General features: G+C 42.4%; 1 protein-coding gene across 4 annotated transcripts in view; it reads left to right on the forward strand.

Annotated features, from left to right (window-relative positions):
* The window catches only part of DIS3L (DIS3 like exosome 3'-5' exoribonuclease), a 44878-nt gene that overhangs the window by 14407 nt on the left and 4412 nt on the right, over positions 1-26059 (forward strand). For 3 of the 4 annotated variants that reach the window (XM_075006389.1, XM_075006392.1, XM_075006390.1), the window contains 10 exons: positions 963-1139; positions 2338-2416; positions 3728-3907; positions 7037-7206; positions 9016-9177; positions 9995-10242; positions 13810-13902; positions 20488-21021; positions 22717-22871; positions 23015-23193. In XM_075006389.1, the coding sequence (XP_074862490.1) occupies positions 963-1139; positions 2338-2416; positions 3728-3907; positions 7037-7206; positions 9016-9177; positions 9995-10242; positions 13810-13902; positions 20488-21021; positions 22717-22871; positions 23015-23193 (1977 nt within the window). The remainder of the gene's footprint in view (positions 1-962; positions 1140-2337; positions 2417-3727; positions 3908-7036; positions 7207-9015; positions 9178-9994; positions 10243-13809; positions 13903-20487; positions 21022-22716; positions 22872-23014; positions 23194-26059) is intronic. The other variant, XM_075006391.1, reaches the window with a different exon arrangement.

A 26059-nucleotide genomic window follows, 5' to 3' on the forward strand; every position in this document is an offset into this window, starting at 1 on the left:
AGGGGAGTATGACAATTGGTTCTAGTTGTTATGTGGACATTATTTAACTACTAACGAAACTGAAACTTCACCAGGTCACTTAATGTAAACCACCAAATATTTGCCCCATGTAAAGCACTTCTGGTAACTACCAAACTGGCTTGTTTTCAGTGTCATGAATAAGTGGTGACAATAATTTTGGTTGTGAAAGGGATGTTGTCAGGGTAACAATAACATTTAAACCAACAAAAACCCCCAACTTTGCGTAAAACAGCATCTTAGACCATTGGTTCTCAAACAGTGGGTCAGGACTCCAAAGTGGGTCATGACCCCATTTTAATGGGATTGCCAGGGTCGGCTTAGACTTCCTGTGGCCCATACCCAAGCCTCAGGGCTGTAGCCCTGGTGACAGGCCTAAGGTAACAGGTCCACTGCTTGGGACTTCAGTCATTGTGTTTCAGCTTTGCAACATCCCTGCATCCTCACCTGGGACCCTGGCCTGAGGAAGTGGGGCTTTGTCTTTTTCTCTCTCCACCCCAGGATGGCAGGGCTTGGATAGGGTTAGCCTTTGGTCCCCCACCCTCCTGGGGTCCTGTAGTAATTCTTGTTGTCAGGAGTGGGTTGTAGCCTAATAAAGTTTGAGAAGTCCTGTTATATAAAAATGAAGTAACTTTAACAAAATTTAATTTACTTTAAATTAGATTCTTCAAAAATTACTTAATTTTTATGGTTAAAATATTACCTTAAACTAAGATAATGATTTAAAAAAAACTCTTTCAAGGTACTTATAGTAACAAAGAGATTTAATCAAGGATATTGATCAAAATGTGTGTCAGATTACTGCTGGAATGGGCATGTGGTATTTAGGGTACTGGCCATCAGAACTGCACAAGCATTGTACAGTCTGCACAGAATTCTGTTGTGAAGAGAACCAGAGCATTCTATTTGAAATCTTTTGTGCTTTGTTTACAATGGATATACAGAATTACTTGGATAACTTTTGGCCTGACTTAAAGGCTGTCCATGAACTCTGTGATTCTATACTTCAATCTCGGCGTGAACGAGAGAGTGAAAGCCAAGAAAACAATGGGAAGGAATACCCTGAACATCTTCCTCTGGAAGTATTGGAGGCTGGGATCAAATCTGGAAGATATATACAGGTAATATATTATTCATGGAGCATACCAAAAAGATGAGGTCTTGTGCCAAGGAGTTTAAAGCATAACTCAGAAAACTGATATATGAAATAATGTTAAGTACAGAATACATTGGTGAAGGAGCTCTTATTGCAAGTCTTCAACAACAGCAGTGTGGAGAGGGCCTGGGCTAAAAAAAAAAAAAAAAAGGAAAGCTGTTCCCAGTATGGAAGTGACTGGAAAGAAAACATATAAGCAACAGGGACAGAAGAGATGGGAAGGAGTATAATGCACAAAGAGGGAATATGAGGTAGATAACAAGTAAACTCAGAATCTTTTCATTCCTGTCCCTTTCCTCTCAAATACAATGAAAAAGTTCATCAGAAGATAAGGTTGAAAATTCTTAAAATTTTTTCTTCAATTTCCAGGCTTGATGTTGCATGCAGTGGCCCCTTTACCATAAAAAATACAAGATTGGCACCTGTTGGTGCTAATCTTCAACTGATCTTTAAAAATCATTTTGTTAACACAGGATTCACAGACGTGTTGGGAAATTAGAGGCTGTGTTTAGAAGCAGCAGGTCTAATTTTTAAAAATGCAGTTACAGTTTGAAGATATATAATCTCTCATCTCTGGGTTGTCTGTTTAAATCCAGTTCACACCATTAGCAGTCAGAGTTCATTACCATCTTATAGCTGCTTATTGGCATACATTCACCTGTTAGTGGACAAATGTCTGTATCTCGAAAAATAAAAAAAACTCATCATAAGAGGCAGTAACATGGTACCTTTAATGGAAACCTCAGCAGAAAGGCAAGACTAGAATAAGCAGAGAGATGGAATTTTTTGTCTTTGAGAAGGCACCTCTAAATCAAGGTTGTGGGCCATGCCATGTGTGTAAATTTGCACTGCCTCTGCTTGTGGTCTACCTGCTCCATGGATAAAAAGAGAACTGTAGTCTTCATAACTTTCATCAGTGTTACAGTAACAAAACCATCTAGAAAGAATGCTTTGCTCAAGAATTCAGTATTCCCATTCTTCTGTTTAGTGTGCTCCCCACAAGAAGAAAGAGCCTTGTTCTAAATATCGTGTGAAAATGATAATACATTTTTAAGATGCAAGAACATTAAATATACATGAAGTTGGTCATTCTTGGGGTGTAGAGATTCCTTTTCCCCCTGTAGTTGCATCTATTCATTACAGTGACTATTACTTTATTTTAGGGTGTCCTCAATGTCAATAAGCACAGAGCACAAATGGAAGCTTTTGTTCGACTTCAAGGGGCAAGCAATAAAGAAACAGGTGAAGATGTTTTCAGTAAAATGCTACATTTAAAGATTAGTTTGAGTGACTTCTACAGGTTCCACCTCGTTCATCTGGCACTCTCGGGACCTGACTAGTCTCAAATGAGGGAATTTGCCAGATGAAGGGAGGTCTCTTGCTCTGGCCGACCAGTCTTCTGCCTTCTCTCTCTCTTCCACCCCCATCCGAATACAGCCTCCAGACCCCCTTACCTTGCCTGTGCTTTGGTCCCTGCTGAGCTGACACTGACCTGGCCACCTCAGGCTGCTGGCTGTGGATATCGCGCCAGCCCTGGCCAGGCTGCCAGACATGGCCCAGGTCCCACGGGTGCTGGCTCTAGATGTCACCACAGCTAAGGCCACATGGTGCTGGCTCAGGCCCAACCGGGCTGCCAGTCTGGCTTTTGAGGCTGGTGGTTATCTCTGTCATGGGCTGGGTTGCTGGCTCCGGCCCTGGCCCTGCAGAGACTGGCTCCCACCCTGACTGGGCTGCTGCTGCAGTCCCAGCCCCACAGGTGCCTGGTGGAGCACCAGGCCAGACTGTCAGTATGGCCCCACCTCAGCAGGCACCAGGCGCAGCCCTGGCCCTGTGGAGGACAGCTCCAGCTGGCTGTGTCTCTGGTCAGAGACACAAGGTCTGCTGGGCTCCCCAGCTGGTTTTGGGAGTTTCAACCTGTAGTGACTCTTTCCAGCTTAGGAACCATGTTTCCAGGTTCTCTGCAGGAAGTTGTATCAACTCAGTCAGCAGGACAGTGGAGAGAGAAAGTATGAGAAATTGTGCTGATCAGATTTTCTTCATGCGCTCAGGACTCTGAAAACTTCTCTACCTATATCCCTTTGAATAATAGTCTGTATTTCAGCCTCCCCTTCTTTCATATTCTACAGTTTAATGGATGGTGGCTCTGTTTGTCCTGCTAAATGGTTTGGCCTAACCCTGACTTCCTTGGGTGAACACTCGTGTGTGCTTAACTGTGGCTTCAATGAGACTGCTCAAATGATTAAAGTTAAGCATGTGCACAAATGTTTGCTGGAAGAAAGCATGGGTCATTGTGTGCTGATGATAATATGACTGTTTTGTCCAACACTGCAAATATTAAAATGCTTGATATGTTAATTAAGAAAAAAAAACTGAAGAAAGATTCCTCCTGACAATGTAGCACTGGTACTTGCCAACAATCTTTCTTGGAAGCAGTCATATACAAACTGCCAGATTATTGCAAACTATTGTTTCAGTTAAAAAAAAATAGCCGCCACAGAAGATGTGTGAATTTGCAGGTATATATAGTCTATTTTATTTTCACTTTAAACCTAGATCTCCAAAGTGATATACTTATTCATGGTACCAAAGCTCGGAACCGTGCAATCCATGGTGATGTAGTAGCTGTAGAGTTGTTACCCCAGCATGAATGGAAAGGAAGAGCTGCTGCCCTTTGTGAGAATGATACTGAAGAAAAGGCACCAGGTGAAACCTCCAGTGAACCTATGCCCACAGGTAAAGTAAAAGCTCATTTTACAGGACTGCATTATGCTTATGGTTATACAGGTTGACTCTCTCTGGTCTGGCATGACTTTAGTTCACTGCATGTCCATTTATCATGGACAAGTTTTCCACAGTCCCATAAACTTTGTTTCCAGCCACCAGTCCTGGCTCTCAGTGTTCTTTGCTGCTATTTAGCTGTAATTTACCCCTAAATGACTTCTAAGAGCCCAGTAAGAAGTGGAAGTGTTGGTAATGATCCTAGACCAGGGTGGCCAACATGTGTCAAAGCCTTTTTATCTGGCCCATGAAGCCTTTTCCCACAGCAGCAGTGCAATTTGACCGAAGCCGGCCTACGTGAGTATGGGGCTGAGAGGGGTTAAGCCTGGGGTTGCGGAACAGGTTTGGGGCTGAGAGGGATTAAGCCTGAGGATGGGGAGCAGGTTTAGGGCTGAGAAGGTTAAGCTTGAGGATGGGGAGAATGGGGCGGGTTTGGGCCATTTTGTGTTCGGCCTCCAAAACACACAAATTGTCATGTGGCCCCAATGCAAAAAGGTTGGCCACCCCGACCTTTACAATATTCAACTCCTTGGTTTGGCAGATTCTCTGGTCTGGCACCAAATGTATTGGACTAGAAAGGTTCAATCAGTACAGAGTACTGCCTTTCACAAATTTCCATTTTTAATCATCAGGTATTCATAGTAATAAACAAGATTTGTACATTACATGCACAAAGCTACAAACAAAAACCATTATTCAGGTTGCAAAGCCAAGCACTCAAAAGTTAGGAAATGGCAGAATTAAGGTGTTCTGTGCAACTTGTAATCAGCCTAGTTGTGCGTATGTACTACAGTATGCAATCACGTATTTTTTTACATGGGATCCTCTTCTGGTGCACCAAATGGATGGTGCTCATTACATAAGCAGCCGTTCAGTATCTTTTCATTGTTTATGGTGTGGCTCTGTGCCTTATTTATTGCACTTTATTCAAACTCTCCTCTGAAAACTCATTGGCTCTGAGAACGCACGTTTGTCTTTCACAATATTAAGGAAGTTGTTTTCCCAACATATCTGTGAGATAAAGAGGAGTATTATCCCTGTTTTACAATGGAAGGAATAAGGCATACAGACCCTAGGGTCAAACATATTCTTTAATTTGGGTGCCAAATTTGAGACACTTAGGAATTGATTTTTCAGATATTTTAGTATTCTATATGATGATATGTTCAAAGCCCAGCTCCCCTTCACTGCAAACCAGGGTCTCCAGTCAGGGACCATCCAGTCAGTGACCATCTGTGAAAAATGTGGCTTATATGACTTCACAAGCATAATTTAGGAATTCTGTGGCAAAAACTTAGACGGAATCCAGTTCTCCAGGGCAGTATTTAACTCCCTTAGCAATGAGAACATCCTTTTCCTTCCTGTAATCCAGGCGTGTCCAGCCCACGGGCCGCATGCAGCCCTGGACAGCTAGTAATGCGGCCCCACAAGATTGTAAACTTTTAACATTATTATGTGATTTATATACCTTAACTATATTTTATATGCGGCCCAAGATAATTCCTCTTCACTCAATGTGGCCCAGGCAAGCCAAAAGGTTGGACACCCATGCTATAATCCAATATCTCATTCAGAACATATTTTTCCCTATCTGTATTCTTGGAAGTGGCTGAACCATTTTGGGCCTAAATTTTCCAAAAATAATTAAATTAGGTGAGACAACTGACATTCAGCTAAAAAGGGTTAGTTTGACAAATTTACAAGTCAATGAAAATTTTACGATGGAAGGCATTGGTTGATTGTAGTAGCAGGCAGGGCTGTCAGCCTATCCTATAATAGTCCCACCAAAATAACCCACTTTAGATTTACGCTTTCTCAAATGCATTCACCAACAACACAGTCACTAAATACTATTACTGGTTGAGATGAAATTGGTCTGAATGATTGTATCTTGCATATTTTACTACCCAGACACGCAGTTTCTTTCTTCACAGCGTAACACTTCTCAATTCTGATAGAAGCCCTCATGGTGCACACTGGTCCCAATTCTGCCTAAGCACATTCAAACACAAAACATCTATGGTCAAAGTAACATTACAGGTAAAATTTTCAAAAGCAACTAAGTGATTTAAGTGCCTATTTCCCTCTGAAAGCCAAAAGATCTAGTCTCCCGAATCTCTTAGGCACTTTTGGAAATTTTGCCCTACGACTAAACTTATATCTACCAGTAAGAGATATTAAGTTTGTTTAGGTCAGAGTTCAGGTTTGGGGAGATGTTTTCTTTTCTTCCTGTCCTAAATGTCGAATGATTTTGATGTTGACTGTTCAGCAGTTACAACCTTCCACTCCAGACTTGGCTGCATTTCAAAGATGAATTAAGAGGAATTCCTTGGATAGTTTATGGACAATCAGTTTTAGTCTGTAAAGCATATTGGTGTCCTTTGGGATGAATGATGATATTTAAATTTAGCTCATTACAGTCTGGATATATAAGTTTTGGTGTATGATAAACTTGTAATTGAACAACATCATTAGTATTGATTTTGATTAAAACACATTTATAGCATTCAGAGCAAGTCGGTACTCATCTATCCACAGTCTAAAGCTCATTAGTCACCTGCTTGCATATCAGATCTTGTTAGCAATCCTAGTATTGACTTGTGGACACACAAGTTCATGCTGTAGAGTGATGACTCCACCAATCCTCCTGCATACTTTTTACCATTCCTGTCTGATCTAGTGATCCCCAGACTGAGGGGCATGCGCACGTGTGTGTAGGAGGTGTGGGTAGCACCGAGGAGCATTTAGGGAGGTGCATGACGGGCTGGGCCAGCCCTCACAAGGATTGCTCAGCTGGAACTCCATCTGCTGCCCAGTTCTGGTCCTAGCTGGAGCTGCATTGCACTCCCTGCTCTGCCGTCATTCCTCTTCACCCTCATGTCTGCTCTGTCTGTAGCCCCAGCTCCTCTTCCGTTCCCATTTCTTCCCCACCTCCACCTCTTCTGCTGAGGAAGCTTCGTCTGTGCCGTAACGGAAGAGAGGTGCAAGTAGACTCAGTTACTGGTGTGCAGGGAGGGAAGCCAGGAAAAATTGGGGCACTGTTGGCTTATTTGATGTCTGGCCAAAGGTATTTCTCTTTCAAAGGCAGAGTTGTTGGAATCATTCAGAAGAATTGGCGAGATTATGTGGTCACGTTTCCATCCAAGGAAGAGAGTCAGTCTCAGGGTAAAAATGCCCAGAAGATCCTTGTTACACCTTGGGATTACAGAATTCCCAAAATCAGGATCAATACACAGCAGGCTGAGGCACTGCAGGTAAATAATATGAGTGCTACTTCTGCATTGTATATCTCAATATGGGGTGTCTGGGGGATAGTAGGGAGGAGTAGCGCCTCTTTTGGAGGAACCTGTCATGCTTTTGTCCCCAACTACACCCAGCACTTGTGTGGTTCCAAATAGTTTGCATGCAACAGTGGCCTGGTAAAGGCCTTCAGTGAATGAGCTAACCCAAGTGTGAGGGTAGCCAATGGGTGTTTTGCCCACAGCAAGATAGGGAAACTGCCTTTTTCCTAGCATGTGAAGTGTGTTCTGGCAGAGTGGGTGGAAGGATTCAGTGGCCATGAAAGCAATTCAGTAGTGGTGTTGTGGGGTGTAGAGAGCATGACAAGGCCCTGAGGATGTCCTGGACACTCACTGCAGCTAAAGTTCCCAGCTACAATGTTTATTTGTGCCCCTGGAATTTGGCTCCCGGGTCTGAAAGAGGAGGACTTTCCCTGTGGAACGGCTTTCTCACTCGAAAAATTCCCACATGGCTTTTCTTACAAATCTTGTCCCATTAATGTCATCTGATCAAATCTCATCATCATTAACATTGTATCATTCATCCAAGTCCTGCAATGGTTGGGGCATGGCAAAGTGATGGGTACAGATGACTAAGGACGGTTGTAGCCACAGTCTTGCACATAAGTAGCCTTGGGATTAATGGCCATTCAGCTCCATCCCTGGAGCAGCACGGACATTCAGGGGTATCCTCGGCATCTGAACATTTTTAGGATAGCAGAGATCACCCTTTTCTAAAGGAATCAGCTATAAAGAGTGGTCTACACATTCCCTGCCTCATAATATATGGCCCAACTCCTGTGAGTGACAGATCAGTGTTCCAAATACAGGAGAGAAGAAAAACCTCATTCTAGAAGCACAGAATGTCCACACCCTTGTAGGTGGAGGCTTGTAGATGGTGAAGGCCAGAGAGAAGAACAGCTCTTGTTTTCATTGAACTTGCCTGCTACAATAATGATATTACAGCACAGTGACTGAATTGGATGGGTAAGTTTCCGTAAGTGAACTAGGAGGCAATTACACTTTCATTTGGTAAGGAAAAGCAGAGGATCCTGCTGCAGACCACATCTGTGGAGTTGGATTTGCAATAAGAATATTTTTCATGACACAACTTCCTGACCTCCCCCTTTTGGCCTGAATGAACAGTTCATGAATCTTCAGTGTCCTCTGAATCCTTTATGGCATGTCACTCTTATCAATGCCTATATACCTACGCCAAGTGATCAATATCAAGGTCTTGCAGAGAGCAAACACAACCAACATTAAGGAGATGCTAGTGTGAGCTAGATGTAGGTAGACCAGACGTCATTAGAATGGAAAACCATAGTTTCCCCAAAATAGATCTTGTACAGGAAGCTGAGTCCAGGCAAAGGAAAGAAGGGTCATCTGTATAAAGATGATCTGAAGAGCAGTCTCCAGTGGACTGGAGTTGATCCCAAAGAACTTGAGCAAACAGGTCAGAACAGGAGTCACTGGCAGTCTATGATGAGACCTGCATGTACGAGGTTTAAGTAGGATCAATAAAATTATCTCCAGGCTACATGTGAAAGGCGCCACAGAGCTGCATCATCAAACATAATAGATATCGAATTCTCATGCCTTCCTGATCTTTAATTTAAAAATGTAGATTCTGTTATTAAATGCTTATGAATGCGATAATGCATAGTCTCCTTCAATACGTATTTGTGTATTTTATTTCTTTTTATGGTTGACAGTGTCTTTGGATTATGTTGATTGTTTTTCAGTAATGCACTGCTGCCCTAACATGTTGTTTTCTTACTGCAGAACTGTAGAGTTGTTGTGCGCATTGATTCTTGGGAGTCAACATCTGTTTATCCAAATGGACATTTTGTACGAGTTTTAGGACGAATAGGAGATCTTGAAGTAGAAACTGCTGCTATTGTGGTGGAGAACAGCATTTCTGTTGCCCCTTTCTCAGAAGCCCAGGTTTGATTTTTTTGTGATTCTTTGCACTCTTTAACACTGTGATTCCCAAAATGTGTTGTCTCAAAGAAAGAAATCCACTGATGGTTTGAAGAGAGCTGGCTGATCACATGGTACTATGTCTCATCACACCTGTTTCCAGTTTCTGAAAAAACATGGTACTTTCCTAAGGCTACTTTTCCACCTGGGCAATTGCTATAGTTGCCCCAAACATATTATACAGTTTCAGATCATAGAGAAAGTGGTTTGGGATGGTCTCTCTGTTAAAATGTGCTTCCCACTGTGCAGAAATTGAGAATCTCTGCTGCAATGTAGTCATTCTGTCTGGAATTTTAAATAGTTCTGTCTTTAATATGAGGTGTTCCTAATACCAGTTCCTGCTCCTATTGTAGTGTATTTCACCATTCCCATTGATTTCAGTTGGATCAGAGACCTGTTGTCGAAGGAAAGTGTTTTGTTTTTGTCTATTGTGTACTTTTATCAACTCACTGACATAAACAGATATGGAAAAGATAAAATTAATAATTGATAGTTACCAGATCTGTGATGTGAGTCACCTCAAAAGGTCACTTGGGAGATTACCATATTAAAGCATGAGGACATTAATCTTCCTTGCAAGGTAACTATGAAGGAAAAACTTGGATAGTTCAAAGAAGGAATGTGTTTCAAAGATGTATTTTTTCTGAGTATAAGAATCACAATCCAGTAGAAGATACTGATACTTCTGGCATTGTACGAGAAAAAAGAAGGAATTTTAAGTCAAGTTTGTAACCTCTATGTAGAAAATTTATAAAATTGATCGCCAATACTCTTTGTACAGATGTGTGAGATGCCTTTCAATACCTCCAACAATCCATGGAAGGTAAATCCAGAGGAGGAATTAAAGCGCATAGACTTGAGGGATACACATTTAGTATTCAGCATTGACCCCAAAGGCTGTGAAGATGTGGATGATGCATTGTCCATAAGAGCATTAGCCAACGGTAACCTGGAGCTAGGTGTCCATATTGCAGATGTAACCCATTTTGTGCCAAGAAATTCCTACACTGACATTGAAGCCAGAGCAAGGTGAGTTTCATTTACAATGGAAAATGTAAAGCAGATTGTGAAAGGAAGGGGAGCTTGGAGTTTGTAGTGAGGCTTTCTTAAACAATGTAAAGAGATTATTGAATGTGGGAAGTCTATTGCTATTCTAAAGAGAAACTGACATCAAAACCAGTTTAAAAATAAACAAGAACAGAAAAGTAGCCCTGTTAATCTGTATCCACAAAAAGAATGAGAAGTCCTGTGGCACCTTGTAGATTAACAGATTTACTAATGCATCTGACAAAGTGGGTCTTTGCCCATGAAAGCTTACACTCCAAAAAATCTGTTAGTCTGTAAGGTGCCACAGGACTTCTTGGTGTTTTTTTTTTTTTTCCTTCAAGTAAAGGTGTCACCTTCACTAGGTTCAGCTGCTGCAAAAATATTCACTGGAAGCTGCTGCTGGCTTGGAGGGAGCAGAGCTGTGAGGAAGGAATCCCTTTTGACTAGCCTTGTTTCCTTTTTTATCCATAAAACGTGCCTTTCTCAGTCATGTTTTGAAGTCTAGTAAAGATACGGCTTTAATGGTTTCCTATACCTCTCCCCCAAACAAATTTTAAAACTGAATGGAAATCGTTTATCTAATATCTATCAACTCTAATTGAAAGGCCAAACAAACAAACTGGATCTATGGTATAAAGTTCTTCCAGTTCTTAACAATGGTCCCATGTATTAATTAGTAACACAGGGTATTTAAAAATAATTTAATACCAGTTTTCAGATATCTACAAAACTCCAAAAGAATTATGTTGTTAAAAGAACCCATTTCTTTCCTACATTGAGCCATTAACACTTTCTATGTAAACTATTTTTGAAATGTGACCACGAAAATGTCATGAGTTAGGCCTGTCCACATGCTTTTGCTCCACTGTTCATTCACTAAAGCCCCAAACCTCCAAATGCCTCTGCATGGGAGCCTTCCACATGCATAACTATTTGTTGAAAAAGTATCTAAGGCTAAGTTTACACAGCCACTTCACTGTGCTGCAGCCTTCTGGCTCGGGTGAGAAAAGGACCACACACACATGCCCTGAGTGCAGCAAGTTATAGCTCTGTGAAGTGCCGGTGCTCGCAGTGCTGTTACCTACTCCTCTCGTGGTGGTTTACATACAGCTCCCTCCCAGTGCTCTTGCTGTGGTCATTCGCTGCAGCTGCGCTTTAATTTTAGAAATGTAGACAAAACCTAAGATGGAGTACATACGATGAAAGAAACTTGTTAAAGTCACACCAATCAAAATAAAATGACAGATCTGTTTCTTTTCACCTTTGATTGCTATATTTTATCCATAAGATCACTCCCACATAGCTGCATCCTTCCATACTCGAAAATGCTAGCAACTTGCCAGAAATCTTGGCACACCTCCACCTGTGCAGCCTGTCCACCACAGCCCAGTCTGTGGCTGTGGGAAAGTCCTATCTCCCAGACATTAGCAGCAGTCCCGCTGCAGCTGCCTAGTCTGAATTTTCGTTCCCTGCCTGACAGGCAGCCCTGCTGGGACTTGGATTCTCCAAACTCCCTACCCTTGCCTTATCTCACTCACCTGCACCTATTCCCTGTGTTTATCATCATCTCACCTCTTCCACCTCCTTTCCAAAGGTGGGGACACATGGGGGAGGAGGACAGAGGGTCTCCAAGCTCTGATCATGGGGTGAGGGTGCAGACAGAATCATAGCAGCAACGAAGGGTCCTGTGGCACCTTATAGACTAACAGAAAAGTTTAGAGCATGAGCTTTCGTGAGTTAACTCACTTCTTCAGATGCTGGTCCTGGAAATCTGCAAGGCCAGGTATAAATAGGCCAGAGCAAGGCTGGGGATAACGAGGTTAGCTCAGTCAGGCAGGCTGAGTTGTATTGTCATCAGTAGATCTGGAGGTGTGAACTCCAAGAGAGGGGAAGCTGCTTTTGTATTTAGCCAGCCATTCACAGTCTTTGTTTGTTTAATCCTGAGCTGAGGGTATTGAATTTGCAGATGAATTGTAGCTCAGCAATTTCTCTTTGGAGTCTGGTCTTGAAATTTCTTTGCTGCAGGATAGCTACTTTTAAATCTGCTACTATGTGTCCTGGGAGATTGAAGTGCTCTCCTATGGGTTTTTGTATATTGCCATTTCTGATGTCTGATTTGTGTGCATTTATTCTTTTACGTAGAGACTGTCCAGTTTGTCCGATGTATATGGCAGAGGGGCATTGCTGGCACATGATGGCATAAATTACATTGGTAGATGTGCAGCTGAATGAGCCCACGGTGGTGTGGCTGATCCGGTTAGGTCCTGTGATGATGTTGCTGGTGTGTATATGTGGGCAGAGCTGGCAACAAGGTTTGTTGCATGGATGGGTCCTTGAGATAGAGTGACTGTGGTGCGGTGTATAGTTGCTTGTTAGGATTTGTTTTAGGTTGGCAGGTTGTCTGTGAGCAATGATAGGTCTGCCTCCCAAGGCCTGTGAAAGTGGGGGATCATTGTCCAGGATGGGTTGTAAATCCCTGATGATGCGCTGTAGAGGTTTTAGCTGAGGACTGTAGGTGATGGCTAGTGGTGTTCTGTTGGTTTCTCTCTTGGGCTTGTCCAGTAGTAGGAGGCTTCGTGGCACATGTCTGGCTCTGTTGATTTGTTTTCTCACTTCCTCAGGTGGGTATTGCAGTCTCAAGAATGCTCTGAATCACAGAATCTTAGAATACTTGAACTGGAAAGGACCTTAAGAGGTCATCAAGTCCAGTCTCCTGCCCTCACAGCGGAACCCCAAGTACCATCTTAGATCATCCCTGATAGATGTTTATCTCCTCTGCTCTTAAGTATCTCCAAACATGGTGATTCCACAGTCTCCCTAGGCAATTTATTCCAGTGTTTAACCACCCTGACAGTTAGCAGATTTTTTTCTACTGTCCAACCAAACCTCACTTACTGCAAGTTAAGTCCATTCTTTCTTACCGTATCATCAGAGATCAAGGAGCAAGGGGTGGAGCTGCAGGCTAGCCTCCTGCATGTGGGAGCTTCAACTACCCAGGCAATTTAAAAGGGTTTGGCCCTCCAAATTGACAGTACTATGGCAGCAGGCAGGCCCATCTGGGCTTTTTCAAATAGCCTGGGCCTTTGGGCAATTGAATTTTAATTTACACCAGATATGTCTGTCCTTTTCTGTTCTTGCTGTTATTTTGAAATTAAAATATTCAAACACAGTTCTTATTAATAAATGTATTGCTTTATGTAATGCAGGCTTATATAAACTTTATAGTCATAAAGTTTTATGGTACAGTCTATTAATAATGTTTTGTTTTTAGCTGACTGTATATGCTTTAGCCCTGAATTCCCTGTGAACTCACAATGCCAAATTGAAATTGCATGAGGGAAGCAGGACTGAGCCCATAATTTGTGTATGAATGTTTACTGTACTTGATTGTATTACTGCCCTGGTGTGCTTTGTGTAAAACTAACCTTTTGAAATCATGCTGACATTTGTATCTTGTTATGCTGCAGTTGTGCTTATGTTGCAAACTGCCTGAGAGATGTGCATGCATATGTCCCTGGGAAGAGTACAATAAACGTATTTTCTCTTCAGGGCAGTAACCTATTATTTTGCTGATCGGCGTTATGATATGCTGCCTTCCATTCTGAGTGCTGACTTGTGCTCTCTTCTTAGCAGAGTTGACAGGTATGATTTTTTTTTAATACTTACAACTAAAAATGATCTACTGATGCATGAGGGATACACACATAACTTTATTATTATTATGAACAGCTATCCGAGTACATACCTTGTACAAAATTCCACTACTGACATGTTTGGGATTGTGTATGTAAATATCCCAAGTGTAGTGAGATTAATTCCATAAAACTAATAAGGGCTTGTGGAAGGGGCTCATGATTGCCATTCTCAGGGCAGACTGCAAGAAACAGAACAGACAATCCTCCCAAACTTGTGGTTTATTCTATGATTAGATTCACCAAGCCAGTAACGAAAGAGCTTCTGCAATACCACACTGGTTAACCAGAAGTCAAACAGTTTCATTTAGGCATTCCAGCAGTTGTAACCCATCCAGATAAACGGCTCTAATATGTATCAGAGGGGTAGCCGTGTTAGTCTGGATCTGTAGCAGCAACGAAGGGTCCTGTGGCACCTTATAGACTAACAGAGAAGTTTAGAGCATGAGCTTTCGTGAGTCAACTCACTTCTTCAGATGCTGGTCCTGGAAATCTGCAAGGCCAGGTATAAATAGGCCAGAAGCAAGGCTGAGGATAACGAGGTTAGCTCAGTCAGGAAGGTTGAGTTGTATTGTCATCAGTAGATCTGGAGGCGTGAACTTCCCCTCTCTTGGAGTTCACACCTCCAGATCTACTGATGACAATACAACTCAACCTTCCTGACTGAGCTAACCTTGTTATCTCCAGCCTTGCTCTGGCCTATTTATACCTGGCCTTGCAGATTTCCAGGACCAGCATCTGAAGAAGTGAGTTAACTCACGAAAGCTCATGCTCTAAACTTTTCTGTTAGTCTATAAGGTGCCACAGGACGGCTCTAATATGGTGAGAGGTTACTGAAAATCTTATTCACCATGGCTATGATTACACAAGTTTTACACAAGTTTTACCAGGAAAATGCCGGTTTTGTTGACAAAACTAATGGACCGTCCATGCACAAAATGGGATTTGCTGATAGTATCTTAACAAAACCCAGCACATTTGCCAACAATCTTCTGCCTCTCCCAGATAAGAGAGTGCCTTTTGTTGAAAGGTTCTACGTGGATGCTCGGGGCGGGGAGGCTGGCTTCTCTCAACAGACGGGGCATCCAGAACAATGGGCAGCCCTGTCTGCTGTGCTTCCTGTTGCCTATTTTGCTGGGAGAGTGGCTGGGCAGCCCAGCCGCTCTGTTGATAGAGTGGAGCACTCTGCTGGTTGGCTTTTGTGTGTGGCCTCACTCTGTTGACAGAAATTTTGTCAAGAAATCTCTTCTAGCAGTCACTTCTGTTGACAGATTGCTGTAGTGTAACTGTAGCCCATATGTGAGGTTCTTACTAATCCTAAAGCATCAAACACTTATTCACAGATCTATATGTATTTCAGATCTTACCCAGCTATCACACTGCAAGACAATCCTTAGGAAACTAACTAAAGCCTTATTCATTAAAAGAGAAGACTTCTGAATGATTAAGGAATCATATATATACAAATTATTGCAAAATCCTTATATCAGGTTGGTTGCAGTGATGGGAATAGGCTGCTGGCTTGTAGAATCTCTCTGGTAACTTCCAGAAGGCTGGAAGATCCTCAGTCTATTGTCAAAGATGATCCTTTAAGCTGTAAATCTGTAGGCCAGAGAATCAGTAAAAGAAAGAGGCAAAATGGGGGTGGTGTCCTCAGAGGTCTTGTATATGTTTCTATCCTCACAGAAGTTTATTGTCCCAAACAAAGCCCATAGGCCAGGTGCCTTGAAAATTACTGGCCCAAGATGGAGTGCAGGGATGCATGAGCATATCACATGCCCTTACATGGTTTGCTGAATTAAAAGAGGTGACCATTGGCTCCTCGCTGTCTAAGACCTCCTCAGGAAGAGCTGTCTGGGTGGACTGAGTTTCTTCAGTGGCCCTTCTGTGAGACTGGTGGGTTCTTATGGGACATTGGCACATAGCTGTCTAGCCTTGATGTGACTCTGTCTGGAGGATATCATTCAGGAATGCAACATAGGTTTAAGATACAAGCACATAGCAAATATTAATAACTTCAGATAAAACGATGGTACATGCATATAAACACGATAATCATACTTAGCAGATCCTGACTTTTCCATTGATGCCTTACATGACATACTTTGTGTAAGAATTATTTCAACTTGGTACCCATGGTGACTGTGCTCGTATAACCAGTCATTAAGAACATAAGAATGGCCATACTGGGTCAGACCAAAGGTCCATCCAGCCCAGCATCCCATCTGCCGACGGTGGCCAATGCCAGGTGCCCCAGAGAAGGAGAACAGAAGACAATGATCAAGTGATTTATCTCCTGCCATCCATCTCCTGCCCTTGTTCTGAAGGCTAGGGCACCATACTTTATCCCTGGCTAATAGCCATTTATGGACCTAACCTGCAAAAATTTATCAAGCTCTTTTTTAAACCCTAATAGAGTCCTGGCCTTCACAGCCTCCTCGGGCAAGGAGTTCCACAGGTTGACTGTGCGCTGTGTGAAGAAAAATTTCCTTTTATTAGTTTTGAACCTACTACCCATCAATTTCATTTGGTGTCCCCTAGTTCTTGTATTATGGGAAAAGGTAAATAATTTTTCTATATTCACTTTCTCCACACCATTCATGATTTTATATACCTCTATCATATAGCCCCTCAATCGCCTCTTTTCCAGACTGAAAAGTCCCAGTCTCTCTAGCCTCTCCCCATATGGGACCCGTTCCAAGCCCCTAATCATCTTAGTCGCCCTTTTCTGAACCTTTTCTAATGCCAATATATCTTTTTTGAGGTGAGGAGACCACATCTGCACGCAGTACTCAAGATGTGGGCGTACCATAGTTTTATATAGGGGAAGTATGATATCTTTTGTCTTATTATCGATCCCTTTTTTAATAATTCCTAACATCCTATTTGCCTTACTAACTGCCGCTGCACACTGCGTGGATGTCTTCAGAGAACTATCCACTATAACTCCAAGATCCCTTTCCTGATCTGTCGTAGCTAAATTTGACCCCATCATGTAGTACGTGTAATTTGGGTTATTTTTTCCAACGTGCATTACCTTACACTTACCCACATTAAATTTCATTTGCCATTTTGTAGTTCTTCACAATCTGTTTTGGTTTTGACTGTCCTGAACAACTTGGTGTCATCTGCAAACTTTGCCACCTGACTGCTTACCTCATTTTCTAGATCATTGATGAACAAGTTGAACAGGATCGGTCCCAGGACTGACCCCTGGGGAACACCACTAGTTACCCTCCTCCATTGTGAAAATTTACCATTTATTCCCACCCTTTGTTTTCTGTCTTTTAACCAATTCCCGATCCATGAAAGGATCTTTCCTCCTATCCCATGACCACCTAATTTACATAAAAGCCTTTGGTGTGGGACCGTGTCAAAGGCTTTCTGGAAATCTAGGTATATTATGTCCACTGGGTGCCCCTTGGCCGCATGTTTATTAACCCCTTCAAAGAATTCTAATAGATTAGTTAGACACGACTTCCCTCTGCAGAAACCATGCTGACTTTTGCCCAACAATTCGTGCTCTTCTACGTGCCTTGCAATTTTATTCTTTACTAGTGTTTCTACTAATTTGCCTGGTACTGATGTTAAACTTATCGGTCTATAATTGCCAGGGTCTCCTCTAGAGCCTTTTTTAAATATTGGCGTTATATTGGCCATCTTCCAGTCATTTGGTACCAAAGTGGATTTAAAGGATAGGTTACAAACCACTGTTGATAACTCCGCAATTTCACATTTGAGTTCTCTCAGAACCCTTGGGTGAATACCGTCTGGTCCTGGAGACTTGTTACTATTCAGCTTATCAATTAACTCCAAAACCTCCTCTAATGTCACTTCAATCTGAGTGAGTTCCTCAGATTTGTCACCTAAAAAGGCTGGCTCAGATTTAGGAACCTCTGTAACATCCTCAGCTGTGAAGACTGAAGCAAAGAAATCATTTAATCACTCCGCAATGGTACTGTCTTCCTTGATCGCTCCTTTTATATCTTTATCGTCCAAGGGCCCCACTGCTTTTTTAGCGGGGTTCCTGCTTCTAATGTATTTAAAAAACATTTTACTATCATTTTTTGAATTTTTGGCTAGCTGTTCCTCAAAATCTTTTTTGGCTTTTCTTATTACATTATGACACTTAATTTGGGAGTGTTTATGTTCCTTTCTATTTTCCTCACTAGGATTTGACTTCCACTTTTTAAAAGCTGCCCTTTTCTCTCTCACTGCCTTTTTAACATGGCTGTTTAGCCATAGTGGTTCTTTGTTAGGTCTCTTACTGTGTTTTTTTATTTGGGGTATACATTTAAGTTGGGCCTCTAGTATGGTGTCTTTGTTATATAGCATCACAGGAATAATTTATTAGAAAATACATAAAATGTGCACCTCTTAAATCTGGTACACTCTCGTCCAGCAACATCAGGGGTCCTGCCGGGTCATGAATATTGCAAGACCAGGGAGTCCCAGCTGGGGCCACAGGAGTGGCCAGCAGCCTGGCTGCAGCAAGAGAAAAAGTCCTCACTGCAGCACAGTGGGGACGAGATGCCTTCTGCAACGTGGGCTGGGAATGGAGTCCACACCACAGCACATGGCTGGGGCCAGAGCGCCTGCTGCAAGCACCTGCTCCAGTGTGGGGCTGTGGCTGTGTGGCTAAGGAAGCCAGAACCCCATAGCAGCCCGGGGAGCCTGGAGTCCTGGGGGAGCAGAAGGCTGTGGCTGCCTGGGGCAGAATCCCTGGATCTCCCCTGATCCAGCAAATTCTGTTGTTTGGGACCTGTGAGGTCCCAACCATACTGGACCAGGGAGGTGCAATCTGTACTTAGTTATTCGTTACTTACTTTGGAGGTGTAAGTTAATGTGCATATGGGGTATTGGCATTTTTTAATCAAGTTAGAGAGTTGCATACACTTAAAATAAATCCCTATTCTTACCTGTGAAAGAACTGACCTAGACCCTTGTCCTACAAAGACTTACACAGGTGTAAACATTTTCATTGATGCAAGTGTAAGGAAGGACAGTGCTAACTACAGTTCCTCTCCATTAGTGCCTGGGTAAACCAAGATTCCACCCCAATCTCTTGAGCTCACAAAGAGTGGGATCCATGGGGGCAACTGCTCAAAGAAAAGAGGATTACCTCACAGTGACTGTGGTCTTTGGAGATGTGTTGTCCATGTGGATTCTGTGACCCACTCTCCTTCCATGTTACGACAGAATCCTCTGGGATTTTGTATGGTGACGGAACTGAGGGATGGCTAGACCATTCCACACTTTATTCCCTCAGATTGGGTGGTGCAAGAACAGATAGGGTGTATGCATTTCTTCAATGGACATTGTTGGCTGGAAGAATCCATGCATGTATGAATGAGGCATGTGCACACTAAGCATGGAATCCATGTGGACAACACATCTAAAGAGCTACAGTAATAACTGTTCTATCCAGGTAACAATCACCTGATCCAATAAGAAATAGCACTATAAAATATTGACAAGTACCACTACATAACATTACATTTCACTGAGGGGGCCTTCAAAGTAAATTAAAACATTATAGTACAACTGCACTTATGAAAACAAAGGTGGTTGTATTTCTTGGAAGTAGAAGCCATTGAAGAAGAAACATGGGTCGTGATTAGATTTAAGGGTCACCAACAGCTTGCAGCTGCATGAAGCCATTTGCAACTCCCTAATGCTGCCACATCCAGCAGCTATCTCCATCAATAGAGAAGCAATTACACATTACAAAGACAGCTTCTCCACCTTAGATAGTCGTAGCCATCCAAGGCAAGCAACTTAATAGATTTGTGCAATAAGTAATTTTTGGCCCCCTTATCCCTTCCCTCCTTTAGCACCCCCCTTTCTGTTCTATGTAGCTGATCTGTCAGTTTTCATTTTTTTTTGTTTGTATCTCCCCTCAGCTCCTGAGTGTGACTCCCCCAGCCCCTGCAGCCTGAGTCTGACTCCCCCCAGCCTGAGTGTGACTCCCCCAAGCTCCTCCAGCCTCTGAATGTGGGGTTTAAGCTGGGGGCACAGGGGAGGCTGGTTTGGGGATGAGGGTCTTTCCCGCACTGCAACTCAGATCAACTATAATAATAAAATCATAATTAACTATAACAAACATCGTGTTGTTGTTAATGTATTTTCCATTTTCTATGAAATAACTACTAGGAATATATAAACATGAGGGGGTATGATTTTATATTCTTGCCTCAGGCACAAAATTAGCTAGTTGTGGCACTGCTCTCCCTCCCTCCCCCGTTTTTTAATTGCCCTGGGTCACCAAGTCTTCCTGAATCGTGAGAATGGGTCCCCATCTGGAAAAGGCTGGGAACCATGTATTGGCTATGTTGTCTTCAGGGCTGAAAGGTAAGTTTAGGAATGAGTGGTACTTCTGACCCCATTTGTTTCTTGAAGTAAAATGATAGAGCCCTTAATGCAAAAATTAAAATGGAGCCTGTAGTCTTCTCACATGTTGGCATCTTTCAAAGTTACATTTTATGAAAACTGGAAGAGGCTATAAATAGATTAACTGAGGATTTTTATTTTTAAGGTATGCTGTCAGTGTCATGTGGGAGCTAGATAAAAATTCCTATGAAATCCTGAGAGTCTGGTACAACAGAACCATCATTCGGTCCTCATACAAACTGGTCTATGAGGTAGCACAGGGGTTATTAGATGGTGACCTAAGTGTTGCTGCTGATATCCTAGAACTCAAAGAACTGGATGAGAGAACTAGACAACAGAAGCTGGAAGAACTGATCTGGGCAATAGGAAAACTGACTGATGTTGCGCGACATGTTCGGGCTAAACGTGACAGCTGTGGTGCTCTCGAGCTAGAAGGTGTGGAAGTAAGAGTGCAGCTGGATGATAAAAAGAACATTCATGATCTAATTCCTAAGCAGCCCCTGGAGGTGCACGAGACTGTTGCTGAATGTATGATCCTTGCTAACCACTGGGTGGCAAAGATAATTTGGGAGAACTTTCCTCACCACGCCTTGCTGCGCCAACATCCTCCACCACGTCAAGAGTTTTTTTCTGAGCTTCTAGAATGTGCCAGTGCCAAAGGCTTTTCAATAGACACACGGTACCTTTCACTTCTCTTAAATTTTTGTAAGCGTTCTGAGTGAAATACATGGTTAACTGTTCTACCTTAGACAAGCATGTATAAATTATGATTAACATTATTTTAATTAATGTTTCATAGCACTTCTGAAGTAACTTGCCATTTCAGTATAGTCCATTTGTGAACTGGATGTTGCCATTTTAACTGAGGGAATAGATCAGGGGTCAGCAATCCCTGGCACAGGTACAAAGAATGGCATATGAGCCAATTTTCATCAGTATGTGAGGCAGGAGCTCCGCCCCACCCCTCCTCCCCCATGCAGCTGGGAGCTTGCTCAAAGCCATGCTGCTTGTGGATTAACAAAAAGACCAGCTAATGCTACAATCACCATGTAAATGGTAAAGCTCTGCATCTTCATTTATTAATGAAGCTTTGTAAGTAGGACGATTAGTGACTTTTAAGAGTATCACTGGCACTCAGATCATACATAGAGATTGAAAGATCAAATTTCAGCACTCTGCCTTGGAAAGGCTGCTGACTCCTGGAATAGGTGTTACCTGAATAATCTGGAACAGCCTTCCTAAGGGAATAGTGGCAGCAAAAAAACAAATTGTTTTAAGACTAAGGCTGATAGGAGATGGAATAATGAGATTTGCCTAAAATGCCATGTGGCCCATCTTAAAATACTATTAGCAGATATCCCACAATGGGCGGAGATGAGATGGGGGAGGGCTCTGAGTTACTACTGAGGCTTCTTTCTCAAGTGTCTGCCTGGTAGATCTCCCCCACACTGCCAGAATCTAATTGATCACTGTATTTGGAGTCAGGAAGGAATTTTCCCCCTGCTGAGACTGGCAGAGATGCTGGGGATTTTCTCCTTCTTTTGCAGCATGAGCCACAAGTCACTTGCTGGTTTGAACTAGAGTAAATGGTGGAGTCTCTGTAACTTGAAGTGGGTAAATTAAGATAGGTTATGAGCCTGTTACAGGAGTATGTGGGTAAGGTTCTGTGGCCTACGATACATGGTAGGTCAGATGGATGTAAATGGGTCCATACATTCTGTTCTGTCAGTGTGGAAGGACTAAATTATGTTTACGCTGATTTTTAAGACTTATAGCTTTGGTTGCTCCCTCACTCCTCTGATAGCAACCTGAGAGATTGCCTTTGTTAAGTAAAGGAGATTGAATGGAATATGTGTTAGTATTTAAAATTTAAGGAAAGGTTGTACCTGTGAAGGCTGTGGTATTTACTAGTGCAATTCCAAGGGAAGCTTAACAGGCATCCTTTCTAGCACTCCTGGCAGTGTGTGCGCACCACCCACAACTACATCCATTTGGTTGGGGTGCAGCTTAGTCCTCCTGCTTTGTGTGGCCAGCTCTACAGACCAGTGCTTGTAGAGTGAGTGAAACCAGCTCCTCCATCCATTTTACAATACTCGATAAGCCCAAGGATTTAAGAATAAGAGTACTGTTCAAGCTCCAATCCTGCCTGGCCCTCACACGGCATGCAAAAGAGGAAGCATAATAAAACAGAATCTGGCATTTTTAAATAAGAACAGTGTTCTAGGGCAGAGGTGCTGCTACAGTTTTTGGTTTTAATGACTAAGCAAAATGCAACCTGATTATTTATTACTTGAATGTGTACTGCCTTGCTCTTTTTAATTATATGATTAATGTTCAGGGACAGCATAATTATGTTAATTTGTAATTTTTGTAGGTCTAATAAAGCCCTGGCTGAATCTCTGGATAAAGCAGATGATCCATTAGATCCAATTGTGAATAAACTACTGCGGTCCATGGCTACTCAGGCAATGTCTAATGCACTGTACTTCTCAACTGGCTCTCATCCTGAAGAAGAATTTCATCATTATGGTACAGTAGTTTTGGTCCGTGTGTGTGCGCGTGCGTGCAAGCAAACACACACTTCCATGTATCTTTTTTTTTTTTACACTCAGTGGGGGTGGGAGGGAGGCTAATTACTCTCTTCTTGTCATCATTGTCTCCCTTTGTCTTAGGACTGGCCCTAGATAAGTATACGCATTTTACTTCTCCAATTAGAAGATATGCTGATGTTGTCGTCCACAGACTGCTAATGGCTGCTACTTTAAAAGATACTAAAATAGATGTTACGAGAAATTTGTTCAGCAACAAAGATCTTGAGGAGTTGTGCAAACACATCAACACCAGAAACAGGGTAAGATGGACATCCGTTATGTCTTTGATGTGTTTGAACAGCACCTTGCGCGATGAGCCCTGATTCTTATTGGGAGCCTCCGGGTGCTACAGTAAAACATAGTAAAGGTGGTCTTAATTAAATAATATCAAACATAATTAAATCAGTGTAAAATGAGACAGTAATCCAAAGAATACAAGTAAAACTTTAAATTGTCATTAAATCTTACACTTAGGCAAAACAGGAAAATATACAACTAGGCATGCAAAGGTTTAAAGCTCTTGCGTGTGCAGTGACGCATGAGAAGTAGACAAAGGTCTTGTCTATATAATAAGGAAATGCTCACTGTAAGGCTGTAATTTCTAACATTCACAAATGGGCATTGATCAGTCCCTTTGGAGACCATGCTGGTGTGCACTAAAGGTTCCCAATGTACTTTAATGTGCTAAAAATAAATAAAAAAGAGCTTGCTGGAACCAGGGACTCCTGAGTCACTTTGTGAACATAACCCTCTGTACTTAGCTTCTGCTCCATTGTACAGACCTGGTCCACTTGCCAATTCTTCTTATCCCTTGCTCATGATGGAAGTAGGGTTGGCAATAGTGGCTTCTCTCTGCCAAGATAAAGGAAAGGGATCTGATATGGATTTTGCCACCCCAAGTAAATCATAATTTAAATACAATTTTCATACTAATTTCATCCTGCCTCTTTAAAAGCCCTTATGTGCTTAAAGGGGCCTGGTATACACTACAAGGCTAGACCAGTGACCTAGTTGTGCATGTGACTACACTTAAATGTGCACCACCAATGTGTCTCATTACAGTGATGAAGTAATACTGCCTCCTGATACAGCATTGATCTATGGTTTGTGTACCAAGATCAATACAGTGGGAGAGCAGACACAGTGTTATTTATGTCAACCCGAAATGTCCTCCAGCAGTTGTCTTACAGTGCCCAATAGTGACTTGGTCATAATTGTGAACTTCTCTGGCCAGGGGCCCTGGAGACTGGGTTCCCCTCCCCTTTAAAACACCACAAATATCTGAAATGCCTTCATCCAATTATACAGCTTTGTGAGTGCACCTAGCAGCTCTCCATTGTGTGCTTGAACTCTGGCTTGGAATATATAGGAAATATGGAATCTCCTCCATCTGTATAATGAAGCAGCTATGCAAATACAGATACGGACTGTCTGTAAAATGGTGGACATCTATGAGCAGATGACTTTGTGAATGCAGAAGGGGCATGACAGCAACCAGCAACACTGTTGTGTGAAAATAAAGGAACTGCACAGTTTGAGTACTCCAAATATAGCCACTATGTCCTGAACACTAAGTTTCAGTCCAGTGTGGCAAGACATTTTATAGTCCTGCACACTTCCATGACAACAGCCCTTGCAATGGATTTTTCAACTCCAAAATGATTTTCCACTGATTGGTAACAACCTGACCTTGCAAATTTCCACAGTGCCATCACTGCTCACTCTGTCAGGGCAGCTCACATTTTGGTGTCCTGTGTTGAAGGGCTGGTCTGAGCACAACACACAGATCCTGGAACGCATCCTGGCGACTGTTAAGTGCTGTAGTCATTGCTTATCATCCCTAGCCTGCATTACAGTGTGATTTCCACCAGTCAGCATCTTTTCTCAGGTCCAGAAGCAGCACTCTTGCTGCTCTATGAATGCCACCACCCTTGAATTGGTTCATGCTATGTTCCACAGTAGTCTGTCCTCCAAGTAATGTTCCCTATTGTTTTATTTTTACTACTCTGTGAATACCATATCATGTATCCTGTGCTTAATGGCAATGCAGGCTCTATGGTTTTCAGGGTTTGCAGACAAGGAGACCTATAAAGATTCATGGGATTTTTTTTTTTTTTTTTTTTTTTAAAAACTATGGGCTATAGATAATATGGTGGGATGAGGATAGTTGCACACTCAGAAGTTGACTTCTGGCTCCCAGTCCCCCACCACACAACTCACTATTCCACATGCATTGCCAAAAGACAGGGCACTAGAGTGGTGAACTGCACACCTAGCCGAGCACTGCGCTGTACGCCCACACAAGCACTCCAGTTGAGTCCATGCAGTGCTACTGTAGGAAGCCAACTATGCCTGCACACAAGCCATATACTAACTCTGGCAGTTTTATGCCTACATAACTTGCATTGATCAAAGATCATAGTGCAGACGTGACATTAGGGCTGGCCTAAACTGGGAAGTTACATTGGCATAGCTGTCTCTCTCAGGGATGTGAAAAATCCACTCCCCTGAGATGTTTTAACTATGGTTACCTAACCTGCACTGTGGCTGTTGCAAGAGTGATGAAAGAGTTCTTACCTCTACCTAGCCATGACCCATGGGGAAGGCAGATTAACTACGTTGACAGGAGAACAGCTCCTGTGGCTTTAGTGACTGTCTATGCTGAAGTGGTATGGGGGCACAGGTGCAGTGCCCCAAATGTAGACAAATCCTAAATTGAGCTTTACTGCTGGAGAGTTAACACAGGCCTAACAGTGTTTCAATGAAGAGACAAGGTGGGTGAGAGAACATCTTTTATTGGACCACCTTCTGTTGGGAAAACTTGTGTGCTTATATCAAGCTCTTCTTCAGGTCTGGGAGACTTACTCTGTCCATTAAATACAAGGATGGAAGATAAGGAATTAACATGTTGTAAGAGACCATTCAAGGTGAAGTGGACAGTTAGCACTTCTGTATAAAAAAAAATAATTTTAATAAGCCATAAATCCAGTGTCTTTATGTCCCTGGTTTTGGTGTCTAGTAGTTATGAGTTCAAGTTCAAAGTTTCATCTTTTGATGATGATGTGCAAATTTCCTTTGAGGACTGAGAGATCAGACATGTACCCATTTTTTTTCCCTGTATGAGTT

This window comes from Carettochelys insculpta, chromosome 12 (assembly GCF_033958435.1).
Source record: "Carettochelys insculpta isolate YL-2023 chromosome 12, ASM3395843v1, whole genome shotgun sequence".
Classification (NCBI taxonomy): Eukaryota; Metazoa; Chordata; order Testudines; family Carettochelyidae; genus Carettochelys; species Carettochelys insculpta.